At 39.2% G+C, this 21,052-nt stretch overlaps 1 protein-coding gene across 2 annotated transcripts in view; it reads left to right on the forward strand.

The window, feature by feature from the left end:
• Positions 1-21,052, forward strand: part of LOC127447869 (insulin-like growth factor 2 mRNA-binding protein 2) — an 87,254-nt gene that overhangs the window by 35,692 nt on the left and 30,510 nt on the right. For both annotated transcript variants that reach the window (XM_051710022.1, XM_051710023.1), the window contains exons 3-4: positions 16,289-16,337; positions 17,405-17,456. In XM_051710022.1, the coding sequence (XP_051565982.1) occupies positions 16,289-16,337; positions 17,405-17,456 (101 nt within the window). The remainder of the gene's footprint in view (positions 1-16,288; positions 16,338-17,404; positions 17,457-21,052) is intronic.

Consider the following 21,052-nt stretch of genomic DNA (forward strand, 5'->3'; position numbering starts at 1 on the left):
TTAAATAAAAATCTATTTAAAAATGATGAAGGCCTGTTTCCCACAGTTTTTCACTAAATTAACACATGGGAGAGTAAAATGTAATCATTTTCATTGGTTTGCACGTTTATACTTATATTTAACATAAGGATGCACCGATCCGATACCTGGATCGGTATCGGCTCCGATACTGAAGCTTTTAGACGGATCGGGTATCGGTACGACGAGCCTGATCCAAATCCGATACTGTGTGTTAGTCATGTTCGTTACTGTCAAGCTCCAAAAATGACATAAAAGATCCATAAAAACACCATTAAAGCAGTTCATATGACTCGTGCATTTTAATCAAAGCCACCTGAAGACGTGCGATAGCTCTTTGAATCACAAAAGACTGTGTTTAATAAGTAAATATATAGTATGCACAGTGCCAGCGCGTTAGTGAATGGTGCTGCCCTGTTGACACAAACTCAAGCACAGGCTGGTGATGCACGCGTGGCTATTTTAGCCTTCACAGCTGTGTGCAATATTTGAGCGCTACTCAAGAACAGCATCTCAGATGCAGATGCTCAATAGTTCGGTTCACTTATAATATGCATTTAGAACGGCACCGGAGGTGCATTTTACCAGAATTTGAATAAGAAGCGAATTAAACTAATGTGAACTTGCCTACAAACAGACAAATACAGGACTTCCTGGAGAGTTTAGAATGTCAAAATAAAAGCGTGAGGGTTAAAAAAGTGCACGATTTAAATATATTACTGTTGTTAAAATTAAAATTAAAAGTCAATAATAATAATATTAATAATAGTTTATTATTCTTATTCTTATTATTATTGTCATCATTAATATTTGTTTACAATTTATAACAATATTTAAGTTGAATGGGTTCCAAAAAATAACTGTGAATGAAAATTGGACTGATGTCTTACAACTAAATTGAACAAAAAAGAGATCTGAATCCTTTAAGGTCCAGATGCAAGTTGAAACATTTTTGGTAAAAAAAGGAAGAAAGAAAAAAAAAAGGCAAAAATAAAACACTGGTTTCTTTTCTACTGAAGACTTGAAGACTGGAATCACTGTTAATTTTGCTACTACAATACCCAGTAGACTAGTTAACAAAGTTTTTCTTAATACGCTATACATTTATATTGAAATAATGTGTAGTTAGAGGTTTGTGTTTCTTTACATATTAAAGAGTACTCCCAATTAGATCCATACAATAATGGAAAGATATTCTAAACTGATTCTGCAAAATAAAACAACAAACAACACTGGTATCGGCTTGGGATCAGTATCAGCCAATACTAAGATTTCCGATATCGGAATCTGATCGGAAGAGAAAAAGTGCTATTGGTGCATCCCTAATTTAACATACATTCATATATTGAAGCTTAATAAAATTATTATTTACCTTCATATATATTTTCTTTGTGAATGCTTATTTTTTGGAAACCAGATGAAAATTGCATAGCACTAAATTATTACTGTGGAACCCAGTCAAGTTTATTATTATAATATAATACTGAATTATTATTATTTTCAGGATAAGATTTGTTAAAAATAAATTCATGTATTTCTGTCCTATTTACTTCACTCTAAACTGGAGTTTTTATTCTGACATTGCAAGTGCAGTCGTGCACCTCCACCAGGAGCTTTTATTATGAAACGGAAAGTGCAATGTTTGTTTGTTTGTTTGCGTCTTGTGAACCGCTGTCAAACTCTGCTTTACTGTTCGGTTTTTGTAGATTTGTATAATAACTTTATAGCGGTTACTAATGTTTGGAATTGTGCAAATGCTTGAACCTGCAGTACTTCACAACGCAGATGAACTGTGCTAAAACACAAGCCTTTGCCGCCTCCGCACATGCACACAGATCGTCGCCGGTTCATTTTGAAGCTCACACAGAGCATGTTTATCTGTCTTTAACCGCAGCCTTTGGCAGTAAAATAATCACATATGATCATATCTCTATTTTGATGTTATTTTGATTAATTACACAGCTCTAAAGGATTGTGAAATTAGTCTACTGATGCTCTCTATGAAACGTAATGGCCAAATAAAAGGCTCATTAAAATCATCGCTATATTCACGATATTGTTGGATTTTATATCGTCAGCAAAATTATCGCAATTATATCATGGGTATTCGATGTATCGGCCAACCCTAATCAAAACTACTATGCAAAAAAAAACAACCTTGCATAGTTGCTAGGGATGGGCACAAGTACTCGAGTACCCGAGTACTCGTAAGTGACAGCAATGAAGATCGAAAATGAAAATGCTTGACGTGACTTTTCACTGAATTCGAAATTCAGTGACAACTACCTGACAACTATACACTACGTATTAAAGAGGGGCCTTATTTTTAATTTTGAGATTGATTATGTTGTCATTTGCAGCGGTACCTTGATTGTCAACAGAGAAGTCTCATAGCAACCAAACTGAAAAATGATGCTGCAATGCTAACGTTTGTTCTACAGGTTTACGATAATCAAAAGAAAGTTTAATCCACCGTGTTTTGAACATCTGTCTCTGCACACATTTGCTAAACAGGTTTTGTCATATAATGTAGAAACTTTGACTCATTAATGTATATTATTTAATAAAAGTGAAGGTTTATCATTGACTGTAAATTTCCCTCGGTGTCTAAATGATTGCGTGACGTAAATGCATCTCAGCGAAATCAGAACTGAAGATTTCCGCACGAGGTGCAAGTCCAACATAAAGTGGTGTTCCATTACAGTTTTCCTAGTATGAAGTTTAAAATTTAAAGTTAAATGGGAGGAAGCATGAATCATCACAGCAACAAACTCCAACAGAGCGCAGCGTGACTTTCTGTCTGGGGCAGAGATGGCACTCTACACTCTGGAGAAGCACACACACACAAGGCGAAATCTTTCTTTCAGACATCTAGATGGAGCACAGCTGAATGTAACAGAACGCATGGTGTTCAAAACTATTTTCAACTTAACCCTGTGTTTTAAAAATGCGATGATTATGGCGTCACGGAAACCATGGTTTGCAGATACACGGTTCAGAAACAGTGGTGCTCACTTACTAAGCATATTATGGTAACCTGAAGGAAGAACAGAGTCACACATTCTGAGCATTTTTTCATTGAATTGCCCAGCGAGTCTTCACATAATGACAAATATTATTATTTGTTTATGCCCTATTTTGTATTTATTGTAACAGACTACATTATAACAGCCTGTGTTAAGGAATAGACGTTAGAACTACGAGACACAATGCAGCAGCCAAAGATGTATGACTTATATAGTATGTGCATACTGTATTTGTACATGTCTATGTGCCCCCCCCCCCCCAATTACTTTGAGTACTCAAGTAGACAAAATGACCAAAATGCCCATCCCTAATAGATGCTGCTGGAGCCTATTTGTTAAATTCTTACATATTTAAAGGCACAATCATACATTATGATTAATAATATTTTAACTTCAGAAAACACTGTTTATATTAATGTATTTACACATTTATTACACGTACTACATTTTGTTGAATGTTTTTATATGCGCTTGTGTGATTTACATTGAGTTTACATTGGCATGTACTAGGGGTGGGGGAAAAAATAGTTTCAGCGATGCATCGCGATTCATACTCAAACGATTCTGAATCGATTCTCAAAAGAATCAGAATCGATTCTGAGTTCAGTTTAAATCACGGCAGAGCAGTGGCGCTCGCCAAATGCAGATGTAGAAACAAAGACGTGAGTTAAGTGCATACACTAAAGTCAAGTGCACAAACACGATTGTTTGCAGACCAGTATCAAACACATGACCATTTGTGCCCGAATGAAACTAAGATCCCGAAATTCTTTTACAAACCCACGCACATAGCAATGGGAGAGTTTATTCATGATGACAAGCCAACAAACAACATGAAAGATGAGCTTGCACCCATTATTGCACTGATTTGCACACACAGAAGAAAATAATGATGAGGCAGCAGTTCGGGAGATGTTGGTCATGTTTTCATTGAATTCTTTTTTTTTTCCGATGCCTTTCTCTACTCTTGCGCGCTCTCCATTTCATTGGCTTTTGCTTTATTGCCAGTCACTCGCTTGTCAGGACAGTGCGCACACCTGATGATAAATGTTTGAAATCCATCGTAGCTTTTGCGACAAGGTCGTGCGATCTTCTACTCGCAGAGCAAACAGATGGAACAGTGCCTACGAGGCGCTTGATCAATTTCTGAAGCAACAACTGTGCTATTTAAACTGCTTTACTATCACCTGTACAGGTGAGGAGAGGAGAAGCTGACAGCTGCACTCTCATAGAAGCAGATATACACTATATTGCCAAAAGTATTCGCTCGCCCATCCAAATAATTGAATTCAGGTGTTCCAATCACTTTCATGGCCACAGGTGTATAAAATGAAGCACCTAGGCATGCAGACTGCTTCTACAAACATTTGTGAAAGAATGGGCCGCTCTCAGGAGCTCAGTGAATTCCAGCGTGGTACTGTGATAGGATGCCACCTGTGCAACAAGTCCAGTCGTGAAATTTCCTCACTACTAAATATTCCACAGTCAACTGTCAGTGGTATTATAACAAAGTAGAAGCGATTGGGAATGACAGCAACTCAGCCACGAAGTGGTAGGCCACGTAAAATGACAGAGCGGGGTCAGCGAATGCTGAGGCGCATAGTGCGCGGAGGTCGCCAACTTTCTGCAGAGTCAATCGCTACAGACCTCCAAAGTTCATGTGGCCTTCAGATTAGCTCAAGAACAGTGCGTAGGGAGCTTCATGGAATGGGTTTCCATGGCCGAGCAGCTGCATCCAAGCCATACATCACCAAGTGCAATGCAATGTGTCGGATGCAGTGGTGTAAAGCATGCCGCCACTGGACTCTAGAGCAGTGCAGACGTGTTCTCTGGAGTGACGAATCACACTTCTCCATCTGGCAATCTGATGGACGAGTCTGGGTTTGGCGGTTGCCAGGAGAACGGTACTTGTCTGACTGCATTGTGCCAACTGTGAAGTTTGGTGGAGGGGGGATTATGGTGTGGGGTTGTTTTTCAGGAGCTGGGCTTGGCCCCTTAGTTCCAGTGGAAGGAACTCTGAATGCTTCAGCATACCAAGAGATTTTGGACAATTCCTTGCTCCCAACTTTGTGGGAACAGTTTGGGGATGGCCCCTTCCTGTTCCAACATGACTGCGCACCAGTGCACGAAGCAAGGTCCATAAAGACATGGATGAGCGAGTTTGGTGTGGAAGAACTTGACTGGCCTGCACAGAGTCCTGACCTCAACCCGATAGAGCACCTTTGGGATGAATTAGAGCGAAGACTGCGAGCCAGGCCTTCTCGTCCAACATTAGTGTCTGACCTCACAAATGCGCTTCTGGAAGAATGGTCAAAAATTCCCATAAACACACTCCTAAACCTTGTGGAAAGCCTTCCCAGAAGAGTTGAAGCTGTTATAGCTGCAAAGGGTGGGCCGACATCATATTAAACCCTATGGATTAAGAATGGGATGTCACTTAAGTTCATATGCGTCTACAGGCAGATGAGCGAATACTTTTGGCAATATAGTGTATCTCTCATCCTGGATTCATTTTAAATAATAATTAAATACTATTAAATGATTTACAATGCTTAAACAAAAATAAAATAATAATATAAACAGTTGAAGTAATAGTATTCAATTTGTTTTGATGGAGAACCAATATTTTTTTTCTTGTGCTTTTAAGAGATTTTTTATAAGGTTCTAAAGAAAGAACCATTTATTTAATCTTGTGGATGTTCCATGTTTTGTTCACAGCTCATACTGAATGTAAAAGGCCAGTTTATGTAATGTGACTCGTTCTGATTTTTTAAAACAGCTGTTAAATAAAAAGCTGAAAGGGAAAAAATAATTTTGAAGAAACTGAAAAAGAAAGAAATTGAAGGTCAAGATGCATCATGATGCATCGAGAATCGTTTTATAATCGAATCGTTACCCTTTGAATCGTAATCGAATCGAATCCCGAGGCCAGTGAAGATTCCCACCTCTAGCATGTACTCTTTAAGAGAACCACAGATGAGTGCATCGTATATTAATGAGAGTGAAGTTGAAGTTGTTTTTAACTCACCCTTGCAATGTGTTACTAGAATTAATGTTTATTTTTACCTTTTTGATCATGAACTGACAGTGAATAACAGTTAGTTAGTCTCTAAATTCATCCTCTAAAGCACCACCGCTATACATTTTTTAGGCTAAAAAACTTCTATATCTAGATAGAAATTCAGATAACCTCACTAATTGACTAGTCAGTTGTTGGACAAGTAGTCGACCATCCTGACCATTTCCAAATGCTTCATTCAGAACCACAAAGCTTCAAACCTTTGTTACAAACATTCCTAAACAGCTACATCAACTTTACCTAAAGCAGACTCTGTTTCTTTTGTGTTTTATGAGAGCACAGCAGGAGTCTCTAACTGCTGTATTGAATGAGTGAAGAGTAACAAAGCAGCACAGGGCCTGTCAGGGAAGTGCTGCCTCCATTTGCCCGTGAGGGCCATCTGCCTCACACATGCTCCATGATAATATCGGATCTCTTGCAGGCAGGTGAACACACTGCATTCTCATTAGCTTTTTCTAAGGGACTTATAGTGACAGAGTGAGAAAGAGAGAGAGGGAGTTTAATGTGGGATTTGGATTGATTCACTTAACAGAGGTGCAGAAACCCTTCAGGGCTTACAGTGCAAAGATAAAAAAGGGGTGTCAATAATATCTTTCAGTTTACCTGCTAAAGACTGTGATGCTCTTCATCTCTATCTTCTCAGTAATTGTGGTCAATATGTGACCCTGAGCCCCAAATGGTCAGCGGGCAGTATTCATCGGAATGGTTTGCATACTACATCATATAGCATACTACAGAATGGCACACTAGCACACTACTTTTACTGTTTCTGCAGGATATAACAGAAATAGTAAGAGTTGTATGCTATTCCAAACTTGACTATGCACTTCACTGTCAGGTGCCCCATAAGTTTATTCATTATGTTGAATGCCTTTGTTGTCATTTGACCACATTATATAGGGTAAGACATCGCCTTTCTCTGCAATGCTTATTTGGATCTGCTCTCTCACCTCTAGCTGCCACCTGGGGCTCTAAATGGGTGTTCACACATACAGTCCTTTGCAGCAATGAAGCAAACAGAAGTCATTCATTTTTAATGGGAGTTGCAGATTTTCAGTGACATGACAGCAACCATTAGCGATCAGATGTGTCCAGTGATGTAACAAAGTTGAGGGAAGTTTAAGAGATCTTTGACATTGGAGCTCACTGGATCCTTCTCCTGTGAGATACTGCAGTCGAGGGAAGTTAATGTTACTGTTATCTCTACCCACATGCACTGCATGCTGCAGTTTATATACAGACACTTTAAAGTTCATTTTTAGCAACCAAAAAAAACTGTCAAATTAGAATGACATCTTTTTGTACCTGCAATATGTTGCATTTGTGATCAGATTTCCAGATCTCCAGCAGCTGTGCAGTGCATCCAGAAGTTGAATGTGCGCTATGACCAACAATACTGCCACTTGGCGACCGTCAGTGATCAAATTAGAGAAGGTCCTATTAGAATAGTAACACAAGTACATCTGTACATTTCTAAAGTAAATTTTTTCTGCTATCTGGCTAAACCAGTTGTTCAGATTTGTATTTGCCCAAGCAACATTTTTCTGGCCCTACAACAACAAAACCAACAAAAAGATAAACTTCCATCAATTTGCGTGGAAGTATCTTACACTGGTTCTTATCTATCCTTATTTTTGAGCCCTGACTACACCACTATTCAGCATTTAAAGCTGAATGCCACATTGAAATCCTCCTTCAGGGGAAGTGTTGAGTTTTAATGTTCCTGTCAGGCGACTCTCAAGAAATACATTTACACATTCTTCCCATTTCTTTTCTAGCATGCTCTCTCTTCATCTGGGAAATTCTCAAGAAAACCAACATGTTTCAAAGGCATAGATGGATGTTTCTGTATCATAGAGCTACTGAGAGTTAGAGAAACCAACTATGGCTTTTCTAGTTCCTGTGCATCCAAAACTATTAAAGCCGGGAATGTGAAGCTTTTTAAAATGTCTGCTTGGATTCATAGTCCAAGTACAAGACATTTGATGTAGGATTGAATTTCATGCATCTGAGGAGGGGGGAAATGTTCCTGAAGCTGTTAACTCAGCTCTTCTTCTTTTTCAGACACTTTTTACTTTTATGAGGCTGCACTCTGGGACGTATAGGACAGACATGGAATATTGGCCGTCTGTGGCTTGTGAGCTGCCGCCTGGAGTCAGTTATGCACACCCTCATAAGTGTGTGTATGTGTCCTGCCACCCATATGGAGTGGAGCCACTATGTCTCATCTCCGCTTATGAGAGCATTTTTTGTTCCTTGGGATGTTACCCATCATACAGTTTGCTCACCCCATGTGGCTAGTATGTATTTAGATGTGAAGATGCTACAATAAATAGCCATTTTCTATGTCAGTGCTGTTTGTCAGGGCCTTTGTTTGAATTCACGAGACCCAGTACAAAATTATAAAGGCCTTTGCACACTAAAGACGCAATCGACATTAGAATCGAAACAATGGATTCCTAAAGAGCCATTGTCACCTGGATCGAACATTCACGGCAAATCGTGCGCCAACAAAGCTAAGTTCTTTTTTTTTTTTTTTTTTTTTTTGGTGTGTCCAAAAAAAAAAAAAAAAATCGCCAGGTGATAAAATGCTCTGACCAATAAATATGAGCCTTGGCTCACGGGTCAGGAGCCGTTGCAGTTACCAAAACCAGCGCAACAGGTGGCACTAAAGCACAGAAAGCTGTTTTGACCACCGACATTAAACGCTGAGGGAACTTGAGGAAGAAATCCTGAACCAGCAGTGAGAATGTGCATTTCATTTTTATCAAATGCCTTAAAAACTGAGACAAATTTTATCGTATGGGTTCTCTTAACATGTAAATTATATTGCTGTATTACTGCCTAACATACCCTTTAACCTTAAATTCTCTTACGTGGATTGTCTTCATAATGTATTTCATATTGCTGCATTTTTACCTTTGCATTTAATAATACATGAGTTCTCTTATCTCTGATATAAGATATTGTGGCATCTTTGCCTTTGTATCACCTGTTTAATAAACACCTTTATGGATCTCAGGTGTTTTCTTCACAAAATAAATAAGTGTTATTGCTGTGCAATCGTTAAGTCATTAACTGCTGTGCTGCCATTATCAGGGGCGCCTGCAGGATTTAATCTGAGGGTACGCAAAAAATCTGCCTAATAAACCTTATATCAAGGGGGGTCCGGTGGCATGCTACCCCAGGAGATTTTCTTTTGCTTGTGCAAAAAACAACACCAAAGCGTTCAATTCTGGTGACTTTGAGATAAGCATTTATTTATTTTCTCGAGTATGAGTAGCATTCATGTAACTATTAAGTCATGTAACCGTTCAGACAGATGCATTTTCATGCTAAAAAAGCAAAACACACCACAATGAATAGAGCCGAATGCAGGTGTCTCGAGATGCGTTTTTATCAGTTGAAGTTTTTTAACTTGACACAGCATCTAAAAATGTAGCACTCCCATGAGAGATGCTAAAAACACAGTGAAACGTGACGCAGTTGTCAAAAGACCATCTAGCGATAGTTTACATGGAAAACGATTGAAAAACAGTGCGAGCGGACGCAAAAAGACGTTCAGCTTGAATAGCCCCTTGTTCACATGACACAGCACTAGCTGAAGTTTCTCAAAGTTACCTCTCCAAAAGGCAGACTTTTGTTTCAGTTGATTGTTGATACATTTCCACTGTATCCAGCGCTGTTTGTTCTCTGTATTCGTAAATATCCCGATACTGTTTTACTGTGTGAGAAACCGCTCCAAATGATTCAGTGAGAGAGCGCTCTAAACGGATTGTACTGAATCACGAATCGATTCAGACCATTTTGCAAACCTGTTTGGCCAATTCACTGAAAAGAACCGACTCAAAAGAATTATTCATTCGCAAATTGGGCATTGCTAGTTCTTTTAAACAGGCAACAGAAATACGGGACACATTTCATGATTAGTAAAATATTCTGAGAGTAAATGTTTCTCAGGTCAGTCGGAGCACTTACGGTACGCATAGTGCATACGGCCATACAGCTGCAGGTGCCACTGGCCATTATCACCACTAAAGTATCTAACATTGGGTCAGAATGAAGATGGGTATTGTGTTTCAAAGTCATTGTTATTTTTTGAGAAAATATATAACACATGTAGATGGAAATGAGATACAAACAGTATTGTTCAATTTGACAACATTTGTTTAAACCGTCATTGTGTGTGCATTACGCAGTGATTTTAAACAAATGTACTTAACATAAGTATGCGTGGTGGCAGCATGTAATCAGTATTGTTCCAATGGATGACCTTTTAACTGTTATATCAAAATTCTGCAGCGCTACGCAGCACATCTCGCATAGTTTTCCATTAAATTAGACCCAAATCAAATCAAAGGAAATAGATTATTTACTCTAGCCATCACTGAATGATATGTTGTGTATATGCATCTTTTATGTAGCCTAGAGAATGTATTTTCAGTTTCAAGTATTTTTGTAAGTTCGAAAAGTCCAGTGTGCGACAGGCTTCAGTATTAAGAATAGTACGCTATTATAATCTATAATTATAAACTAGCTATTACGCCAGACTAAATTAAATGGAAGGCCAACTGAAAGTGAATTTGAAAGCACATAAATTAGGCTTCTAACTTTAATGTCTTTACAATTTCCTGCTGCTGGATCCATATAGGAGTGATTCAAAATAATGCATTTTTGTTTAAAAACCCATTGATTTTGCTACGTTTACACCTCTCGTCCACACCTGAAAGTTGTTATTCTCCACTAAAAAGGGTGCATTTTGAAACGCTCTCCATTACCGCATACTTTTTAAATGATGATGATAGGAAACGGAAAACTAAGCTTTCAAATAAAAACTGATTGGTGTGGATGAGTCCTGAGCTCACTCTTACACCATATCCTAATCAGACGCTACGCAATAAGATTCCAGCATCAAGCAATCTGTCCATACACACTAGGCGTGAAGTGACACCATAAAATTCATACAATAAAATTATGTTTAATTTCAATAAAATCAGATATCCAAACTCATTTTGTCACTGAAGCTGCTTATGGACATACGCTTTCTACGGTGAGCCCCAAGGGGGAAAATATGCAATCAAACACATACACAGGACAAAGTTACTTTATGAATCACATCCAAATTTAGTCTATTACCGTTTAAATGTTCACACGGTACTCCTGTTGTTATTTCGCCGATTTCCACGTGACGAGGAAGTGGAAAGAAAGTCAGTGCAATCTGCTGTGTCTGCCATCTGAATAAGTGTGTGTCTGTGACAGAGCACCAGCTGAAGAGAGTGAGACCTCAAGCACAACATTTGGTAGGTGTGTGACATCTTCCGCCAAAATAAAATTATTTTCAACCCGCTAGTGAGATTCCAGCTTTACTATACTGTTGTGAGAAGGATTTTAGACCCATCTGTTGACTGGGCTGCCCGGCGCGACGTCACAGAATTAGAAACCATTGAAAAAAAGAATGCCCTGTCGCTCGTCACGTATCGCTGTCATGGCTGGTTATGACAAAAACTCTGTTTAACATGGAAAAGATACCTTTTAACGCGTGTTTGGTTAGGACACGGTGTTAGTTTGCATTTTGGTCATATAGAAATAATTGAGTGTTTGTTGATCTAAAGCTGCAGTAACAAAACATATTGATTCCTGACATTCCTGATATTGTATAGTAACGTGAGGTGAAATCAATCATGGGATCAAAGACCTTCTTTACCGGAACACGTGTGACACTTTATTCAGTTCACCCCCTCTGCTCATGTGCCGGCTTTGTGGCTGGATGATTTATGTATGGTGAATATAATTTCGTCTGGCTGACAGTGATGATCGGATGGTGGTCGTTAGCAGGTCTAAGAGGTCCTGGCCCAAAGTGAATGGTCCCATTCTGGCCAGTGTGCTGCACGCTGCTGTGAGCGGTGAATGTTCCTTTGCGCCGCGAGGATCTATATGAAAGCGTGTGCACCGACATGGTTTTCTAGCTTCTGCAGCTGGCTGGCTGCTGTAAATATTAGCTTTTCAAATGAACGTGTCTACCCTCAGATATTCAAAGGCAGAAATTGAGAAGCATGTGTTTTTATATAGTTGTCTGGCACCCTTTTCTAAACCAGCAGCAGACAGCTTGGTTACATTCGACAAACATACAGTAAGCTGTGCATTCAGCCTGCATCTCCTAGTACTGGTGGGTTTTGACTGAGGTGAAGGGGTCTGTGAGACTGGTTTCACAAGGGCACTGGGTTCAGCTCCATTACACATACAAATAAACAAATACTCAATGAAGAGATTCGAAAATAACAAGCTAATAAACCTGCCCCATCCCAGTGGCACATCATAAATTGATCCTCAGAGGTCCAAAACCTGCCTTTCAGTGTTTGTGTGTGAGCGTATTTATGGCACGTGTGTATGAGTATGTGTGAGTGCGACAGAAGGAGAATTCTACTCCGAGTATTGCTACTCTGTGCATGTGTTTCTGAGTGTGCTTTTGTGTTTGAATGTGTGCATATACTAAATTGGACTATTTCTGGGTCTGAACATGTATTCATACATTCTACTGAAATAGAAATGTTTTTATGTTTATTTTTGGCCTTTTTGCCACTTGATTGAAAAGGAACAGTGAGAGGGGGTCCCTGTGATGTTATCCAGTAAGACATGTTCCCGGATCAGTGTCTTTTGTTGATCTTGGAACAACAATCCTGTCATAGAGACAAAGTCCTGACATTACCCTTAACATTAACCCTAACCTACAATCAGAACCTACTTCCCTAAAATCAGAGGGAAATAAAGGGTTTATAAGAATGATGTACAAGCCCCCTTAAACCCTAGCACTAAGCCTAACCCTAAACCTACCCTTTTCCTGATCCCTAAAATCTGATTGGTTGAGGAGAATGTTGTTCCAAGACGAACAAGGGTGTCTTAGTTGGCAAAATCATGGTCGACATGAGAAAGGAGACAGGAAAAGTTGCCACCGCACAACGTGAGGGAGCATGTGCACTACATGTCAGGCCACGTCTTCGACAAAGCGAATAACTTTAAAGCCCTTTTATTCATATGTATCTGTCCTTTTTTGCTGGGCCCTCATGCTGAGGTTTACCAGGATCCTCCAGTGAGGTGCAGGGCGTGTGCATGTGCATCTGAGCGTGTGTGCGTAAAGGAAGGGCTCAGTAATTCAGTTCCACCACAGGCATGCTGAAAATGAGGAGCCCTTGAAGAGTTGTGGAGAGCACTGTCACTTTTTCCACCCTGGCAGGGTGGAGGAGAGATGGAGGAGGAAAAGAGAGGGAAAGAACATGGATGGTTTCTGTGGTTAGAAAGAGAGAGAAAAAGAAGCTGTCCACTTGTTGTGACATTGGCACGTGAGCATCAACACTGCTTGCCACGAGGCATGACAGAGAGATGAACCATCACTGCTATTCCTTTCTTTCCTCCTCTTTTTTTTTTTGTCATAATAGAGGGTCAGGATAAAGAGATGGAGTTTGGATGTACTAGCTCAACTGACGTGCTCTACTGGGATATCCCAAATTGCCCCTCCTAAACAGGAAGCTTAGAATAATTGACAGTTCACATGCTACAGCATTAGCTGAAGCTAAAGGGATGCACCGGCTTGAGCAGAGGCTTGAACTGTGTGGTTTCCAGAGCTGAGTGAGCACTAGAATCCACGTGGTGTGCAGCTCTCTCTCACTAGAGTACTGCAAAGTAAGTTGGGCAGAGGGTGAGAAAATGCACAAAGACATGAGTCAGTGCGGCTTTTGGTGTGTATTAGGTTCACTCAGAAAGGATACGTTTAATGTATTAATTTCACACCTGCCAGTTGCGAGTGAATTGAGAAAATCTACCGGCCATAAATATTTCTTACTGGCCATGAAACTTTACTTTTACTGAAAATAAATTATTCTTTTTATTGAAATATATTGGCTATATTTTTGTGTGTATATATATATATATATATATATATATTATGAATATTAGTGACAAACAGTGCAGGTCATTGTGTCACTCAGTGTTAGACAGCCTCGAGAGAATTCACTAACAGTTGCACCACGAACATGTGTGGTTGTTCAGCGCATGTTCGTGCAAACATGCCTCCTTTCCATGTAAATTAGGCTCATTGAACTGTAGATTGCGCCTTTATTCAACTCGACCCAAGGAAAGCAAGCGGTAAAATGAATTTTATTTAATAGAGATGTTTGTGTACATGTTCTATCAGTCAAGGCAGCAGTAATTAATCAAATATTGATCAAATGATGGAGAGGAGTGTAATAACATGGCATAAATCAAGATGTACCGTGTAGTCATCCGCACTTTCGAGAGATGATTCAGGTGTCTGGATCACAGTAGTGGAGCGATGCTGTACAGTTCCAGCAGAGTGTATCAGCTCATGGTTGTCTGCTGCATCCTCTGCTATAAAGCACTCAAAACCGCCCCGCAAGACTGGAATTGCGCCGTGCAAATTTAGTTTAGCACTTATTTTGTGGCCGCTTTTGCACCGTTGTCGCATTTCCATAATCCCTTTTGTGAATCGGGCGCTAAACCAGCGCAGACAGTGGGTACAAATAAACTGTGCTTTTACTGAGCACTGTTTATTCTTAGTGAATTCCCTCCCCAGTCTCTCTGTGAAACTGCATAATTTGGTGAAAGACACACAATTTTTCAAAACACATATTTTCAGTTTGCCGGTTAATGCAAAGAATACAGTATATTACAAATATGTGTCTACACATAGAGTTCTGGAGGAAAACAAAACACTTTGGGCATCCTAGATAAACTTCAGATGGTACATTTTCTACTGAGGTATAGTCATCAGTAGATGCACAAGTATATGCTTTGATTTTAAGCGCTTGTGTAATTTACATCGGTGAGGGTTAGGCTATCATTCATACAATTACATTTAAACTATATATTATGTTACCGTTCCTTATAATGTTACCTTCCACTGATAAGTAAGTCAGTTTATATACTCATCTTGCCAACACAAATTTTATTCACATTTGGCACTTGGCCAGTGTTACTTTTTGGAACGTGGTTGCTGCATTTTTGTAAGCCTCTTCTGTTCCCCATTTATCTGCCTTTTTACTCTGCATCCCTCTTACCAAAGTCTACCTGGAGAAAAGCTCTAATGAAGTGAATCTGAAAGTGCCTCCGCAGATCAGTAATTCCCTTTCTCATTCTCCCTCTCTTTCTCTGCTCTTTAAATTTCTTTCCCCCAGCAAGCTCTCTTCCACGCATTTTAATGTAGTTGTTAACAGCTTGTGGTGGAGCGGTTTGTGTGGTTATGGTGTCTGTACTGTTGTGTAGCGCCAAACTCTGTGAATGAAGGAGTGCAGAAACAGTCCAGTCCCTCTGGTGAAAGACTGCTCTCCCTGAACTAATCCGTTTCTCTCTCTCTCTGTCTCTGTTGCACATGCTCTCTCTCTCTCGTGAGCATTTGTCATTGGAAAGTTTCCTGTGTAGTGTTGAGAAAAGCTTGTGATTGGTTCGAGGGATTTTAGGCAATTTTAGAGTGCCGCAAAATGAGAATTTCTGTACTTCTCAGCCAGAAACAGTATCTACATCCTTTATCAAAATACTGTAGGAAATGCTTCTAGTAGACATGCCACTGTCTTATTATGTTGTAATATTAAGCCATGTAAACCATGTAATATTAAGCCTAATTAAACAACAATATTAGCAAGGAAAACAGAAAGCCACTCACCAGCATCTTAATTAATTTATTCATTTATTTTTTTTATTTTTAATAACCGACTGTTTACATGAAAAATTACTTTAAAAGTTTGAAGGAATGTTTACTTAATTGAAGAATACTTAAAGGCTTCCAGCCATTGCTTTAATTTAATTGGTTATTATTTTTATTTGAACAATATTTTACATATTTTGAAATATGAATGATAAATTACTTTTATATTAATATGAATTTTTTTTTTTAATAAAGTGTTAAAACTAGTGTTCAATAGCACATTAATTTTTGCTGTGGTATTGAAATTGGTGTTGAGAATCTTGAAATTTCACTGGTGTCGACTACTGAAATATTAGTATCGTGACAACCCTATTTGTTGTCAAGTTTTATGAGTGTTTTGTCTCATGCTGTATGTTTTCACACTTTAGCATCTATGCTGAATACGGCTTTGTTTTATTGTCTGATCTCTCGCTGTCTTTTGTCTCACACTCTTTCTTTTTGTCTCTGCAGGAGTCGGAAGATTCAGATCCGGAACATTCCTCCACATCTACAGTGGGAGGTAAGTAACAGGCAGAGAGAGCAGTTTGTGTGTGTGTGTGTGTGTGTGTGTGTTCAGGTCTCTTCTGCATCCTCTGGGCTGCAATTGCATTAGTGAATGCCCTGCCCATATATGCACATACACTCCATATATACACATACACTCCCTCACATCCATGTGGATCTGTCCAGAGGGTATTCAGCCCTGATGGTCCCAGTTGTAAATCATGATGACATCATCACAGCGCTGACCCATTTGCATGCTTTCTCTGTTTATTTCCCCTCTCACATACTTGTGCCTCTGTGTTCTGCAGTGTGCTCTTGGGTTACAAATCTCCGTATTACAAATTACAATTTGAAATTGACATGTATTTATTCTATATTCAGAGTCTGAATAAATGTTTTGTCACACCTGATAATGAATAAGTGAACTGATAAAATTTACTTACCAGCCATAAATATTTCTTTACGCCTATGAAACTTTTTTTTTATTTTTTATAATTTCCTTAATAAATATATGAGTGATTCTTAATTTAGATAAACTTTTTGGTCACATAGGATGATTTCAAAGAAGTTTTAAAAGATAGATTATAATAACTTAGATTATAAAGACAATTTTATTGTCTCTTAATACTTTTTTCCAAAATGTTGAAATGTTACATTTTTCATTTTTTATTAAATGTGAATGTGATTCCCCTACCCAGATTTTAACTTCTCCTATATTTATTAAAAGTTAATAAAAAGTGTTAGAATTAGGACAATTCTACTTTGCGCTTTAAGAACTTATAACAAAAAAATCATAAGGTCAAATATGGATATGCAATAAAGGTTTCAAGAAGTCAGAAATGCTTATAATTGAAGAATCACCCAAATATTTATACTGTATTTCTTCTTTTGACAATGCGCTGGGATGCTGTTGTGCTCTTAAGACAAGTCATACTGGTGAGCACTAACCAGCATAAGCATGGAAATCTTTGCTGGTCTAGGATTTTTTTTTTTTTTCAGCAGGGGTATGAATATAAAATATGTTGCTGTTTGCGTGATTGTATTGATGTGTGTGTTTAACTTGTTGTACTCTTCTCATTGCAGGTTTTGGATGGCCTTTTAGCACAGTATGGGACTGTAGAAAATGTGGAACAAGGTAAGGGCCGTATTCTGCATTGTCAGAACTTTTTAATAGTTTGTATTCTCTATTTCTGAAACAATAAAGAGCCTTTTCTGTTAGAAAAAGAGGAGACATTGCCATATAACACATGCATGTGTATCTAAATTACCAACAGACTCTTGACTACAGAGACAATGTGTGCATTTAGATCACAAGTTATCCAAAGTTTAATCACATCAACACATGCTGCCGAAGGAGATGTCTCAGCTTTGATGTTCAGTAATGGTCTTACCGAGAGAGAGAGAGAGAGAGAGAGAGAGAGAGAGAGAGAGTGAGAGTAAGGAAACATACAGGCACGGCTCTTGGGAGAGAGTGTGAATGAAAGGAAGTCATAGACAGAGAGTATGTGTGAGACTGACACAGAGAGAGGGATGAACTCTCTGGTCTGGCTGGAATGAGCATTGTGGTGAAGCAGCAAGTGGGAGAGTGTGGCAGAGCTCCAACTGTAATGTGTGTGTTTTCAGGGAGGTGCGGTGTGGTAATAGGGAGGTAAACGCAGGCGCCTGTGGTGTCTTTCTTTCTTTCTTTCTGTCTCTTTGTATGGCAGAGAAAGTGGGTTGGGCAGAGGCTCGCCAGGGTTCTTGAAAGAATACTACACTATAAATGTGTGTATTTAGCAATGACCACTTGGAAACGGATCAACGAGATGGATATTAATACCAGGTCCAAAGAGGGCCTAAGAAATGTTTATGCTTACAGGCGCCACCCATTCACAACCCTGATGAATTGACAACAAATTGACACACCTACTCACTGACACCACCACAGGTGCAATAAATGGTAAAACTGTGCACACCATGAAGATATTTCACCAGTTTGACCAGGGGACAATAAGATGATATTGTCTTAATTTATGTGGTCCTGGAGGTTTCTAATTACGAGTTCAGAAATTGTAATTAGGACAAAAAGTGCCTTTCAATCACTTCATGCCAAGTGATTTTAGGTGTGGAAAAAAAGGGCTTGTTGGGCAATTTCATATTTTTTTTTTTTTCACTTCCTTACAAAGCCAGGAAATGATGATAGTGCAACAAATTGAAGAATAGAGGATGGACATTAGGTGTATAATTAATGCTTAATGTATTTTAGTGTTCTCGTGCTGTCACAGTGTTTTTTGTTTTGTTTTTTTTTTTGGAAAGTGTAGTGTTGTTGCGCAAGCCTGTCACCTCATAAACCAGCCAACCGATTAGCGTTTCCTCAAAATACTGTACGTACCACTAACTTAATTGTGCTGTCAACACAATGACAATTTTAAGGTGCTGTAAGTGATTAGCTCAGTGGTTAAGGCTCTGGGTTACTGATCAGAAGGTCGGTGGTTCAAGCCCCAGCACTGCCAAGATGCCACTGTTGGGCCCTTGAGCAAGGCCCTTGACCCTATCTGCTCCAGGGGTGCTGTATCATGGCTGACCCTGCACTCTGACCCCAGCCTAGCTGGGATATGTGAAAAAAAAAAGAATTTCACTGTATATGTGCAAATGTATAATGTGTGATAAATAAATAAAATTAAAAAGGTGTCCTGAGAAATAAAATCTGTCTCTATGACAGCCCTAGGCTCTGTTAACTGTGAAATAGAATCATCAGCCAATAAGAAGACTTTTAGACTATTTACACTTGGCCACTTCATGCATTTTTACTGATCGGATTGCTATCCGTTTGAATAAGCTCATTCCATTTACACTCAATGTGTCTCCGCCAAACGGATGTAAATCTGATCTTGAATTCCAATGCTATATGCACACACGGAGTTCACTTCTGTGATTATGCTAATGCCGGGCAGAAAAATTTAAAGATGTGATTTATTATTTGATTTCAAGTGACTTTGAACAGTGCACATGTGTCTCTGTTTGTGTGCGTGCACAATATTTCCCCCCTGGGGACTTCTCGTAGGTAAAGTTTACATATGCGTCTTGAACAGCCAGATGCATTTACACTTGACAGAGTTATGAATGGAATGCATCTCAAACCACCTCCTGAAGTGGTTTGAGCAATATGATTGCAATCCATCTCGACCTGGTCTTTTCATGATCGGATATCTATTCGATCAGTGAAAACGCATGAAGTGGCCAAGTGTAAATAGGCCCCTAGGTTCTCTCTGCCAGTCATTCGAGCATTTGGGTTTGCTATTTTTGGAGGGCAGGATTTTGGAGAGAGTGAGGCAGTTTAATTCATTGGCTAAGTCAGGCAGAAGTTAATTATGACCAATACCAATTTACTTACGCCATGTTTCTTTAATTAGCATGCCCCCAACTCAAAAAGTCAGGGCTTCAAAAAATTCCGTTTCCCACTGGTAAATATGATATTGAATTCGGCTACAGTCCTGCTGCTGAAATCAGTCTGTGCTTATCGAAATTTGATCAACTTGGCTGAAGCTGCTATTGTTGTTGAGGTGAAATGTCCACATGTGGCACCAAAAATCTTGAAGTATTTTTAGTTGTGCATGATGTGTTCCTGATGACTATCAACAGGAATGCGTATTTTATTAACCATACCCCCAACCCAAACCCTAAACCTGACAATCACTGGATTAAATTTTTTATATTAGAGCAAAAATGCAATCTCCTAATCATACTCACTATTGCCTTTGTGAACACGATTACTTCCTGGTTTCCATGGGATCAAAACCTGTCTCAGAGGTTTCTCACGCAACACACTTTCATTAGCGCTAGAGTTAAACGTGTTCACATTTGAATTAATGCAGAAATGTCTAATGGGGGATGGTGTTTACCAATAACTCAGCAGAACGATGCCAATTTCAGGGAACATTAATTTTCTGAAGCTGCATGTCGATTTTCTGTGTGATCATGTTGGGCATTAATGTGCGCTCATCACGACATTCCAACATGACGTAAAGGCAGCAATATTTTTCTTTCTGTCTTTCTCTGTTGTTCTTTCTTATGGACTGTATCGCGTGATCTGTCCTCACTGGCAACACTCATTGATTCTGAGATTAATCGCATGAGCTGCCTATTAGTGGGCTGTGTGGTTCTCTTCATGTGTGAAGTACTGGATTTTTGCCCAGTTCGTCCCACTCAACTTCCTCCAGACATACTGTCTAATCAATAAAGAGGCTTTTCTCTTTAGAATGCTGTACACATACACACATGCACATTGTCTCAGTAGTGGCTTCCATCTGTAATTATTGATATGGTCTAAAACATCGGTCACCGGGTCCAGACCCCGCTTGGTTCCATCTGGATCATGAGACATCATGATGACGATTGCCTCCTCTCACCGTTTCTACATTTTAAGTGCAGCAGTGTGACAAACCAACAGAACTGATTTTTCAGCACTGTATCCTCAGATATTTTTCTCTAGCACCGAACATGCTCCATTTATGCCCTTTCCTGCTCTGTGCACGTTGCCTCTCTCCTCCCATATTAATGTGAGTAGACATGAGGCGTTGCATATGTATTGATGCAGATGTGGTTACAGTATTTTAATGACAGTAGGCTGTTGCTTAGAAATACAGTGAGCAGCAATATACAGTGCATTCAGAAAGTATTCAGACCGCTTCATTATTTTCACATTTTGTTATGTTGCAGTCTTGTGCTAAAATGCTTTAAATTATAAAAATT

The sequence above is a fragment of the Myxocyprinus asiaticus genome, chromosome 11 (assembly GCF_019703515.2).
Source record: "Myxocyprinus asiaticus isolate MX2 ecotype Aquarium Trade chromosome 11, UBuf_Myxa_2, whole genome shotgun sequence".
Taxonomy (NCBI): Eukaryota; Metazoa; Chordata; class Actinopteri; order Cypriniformes; family Catostomidae; genus Myxocyprinus; species Myxocyprinus asiaticus.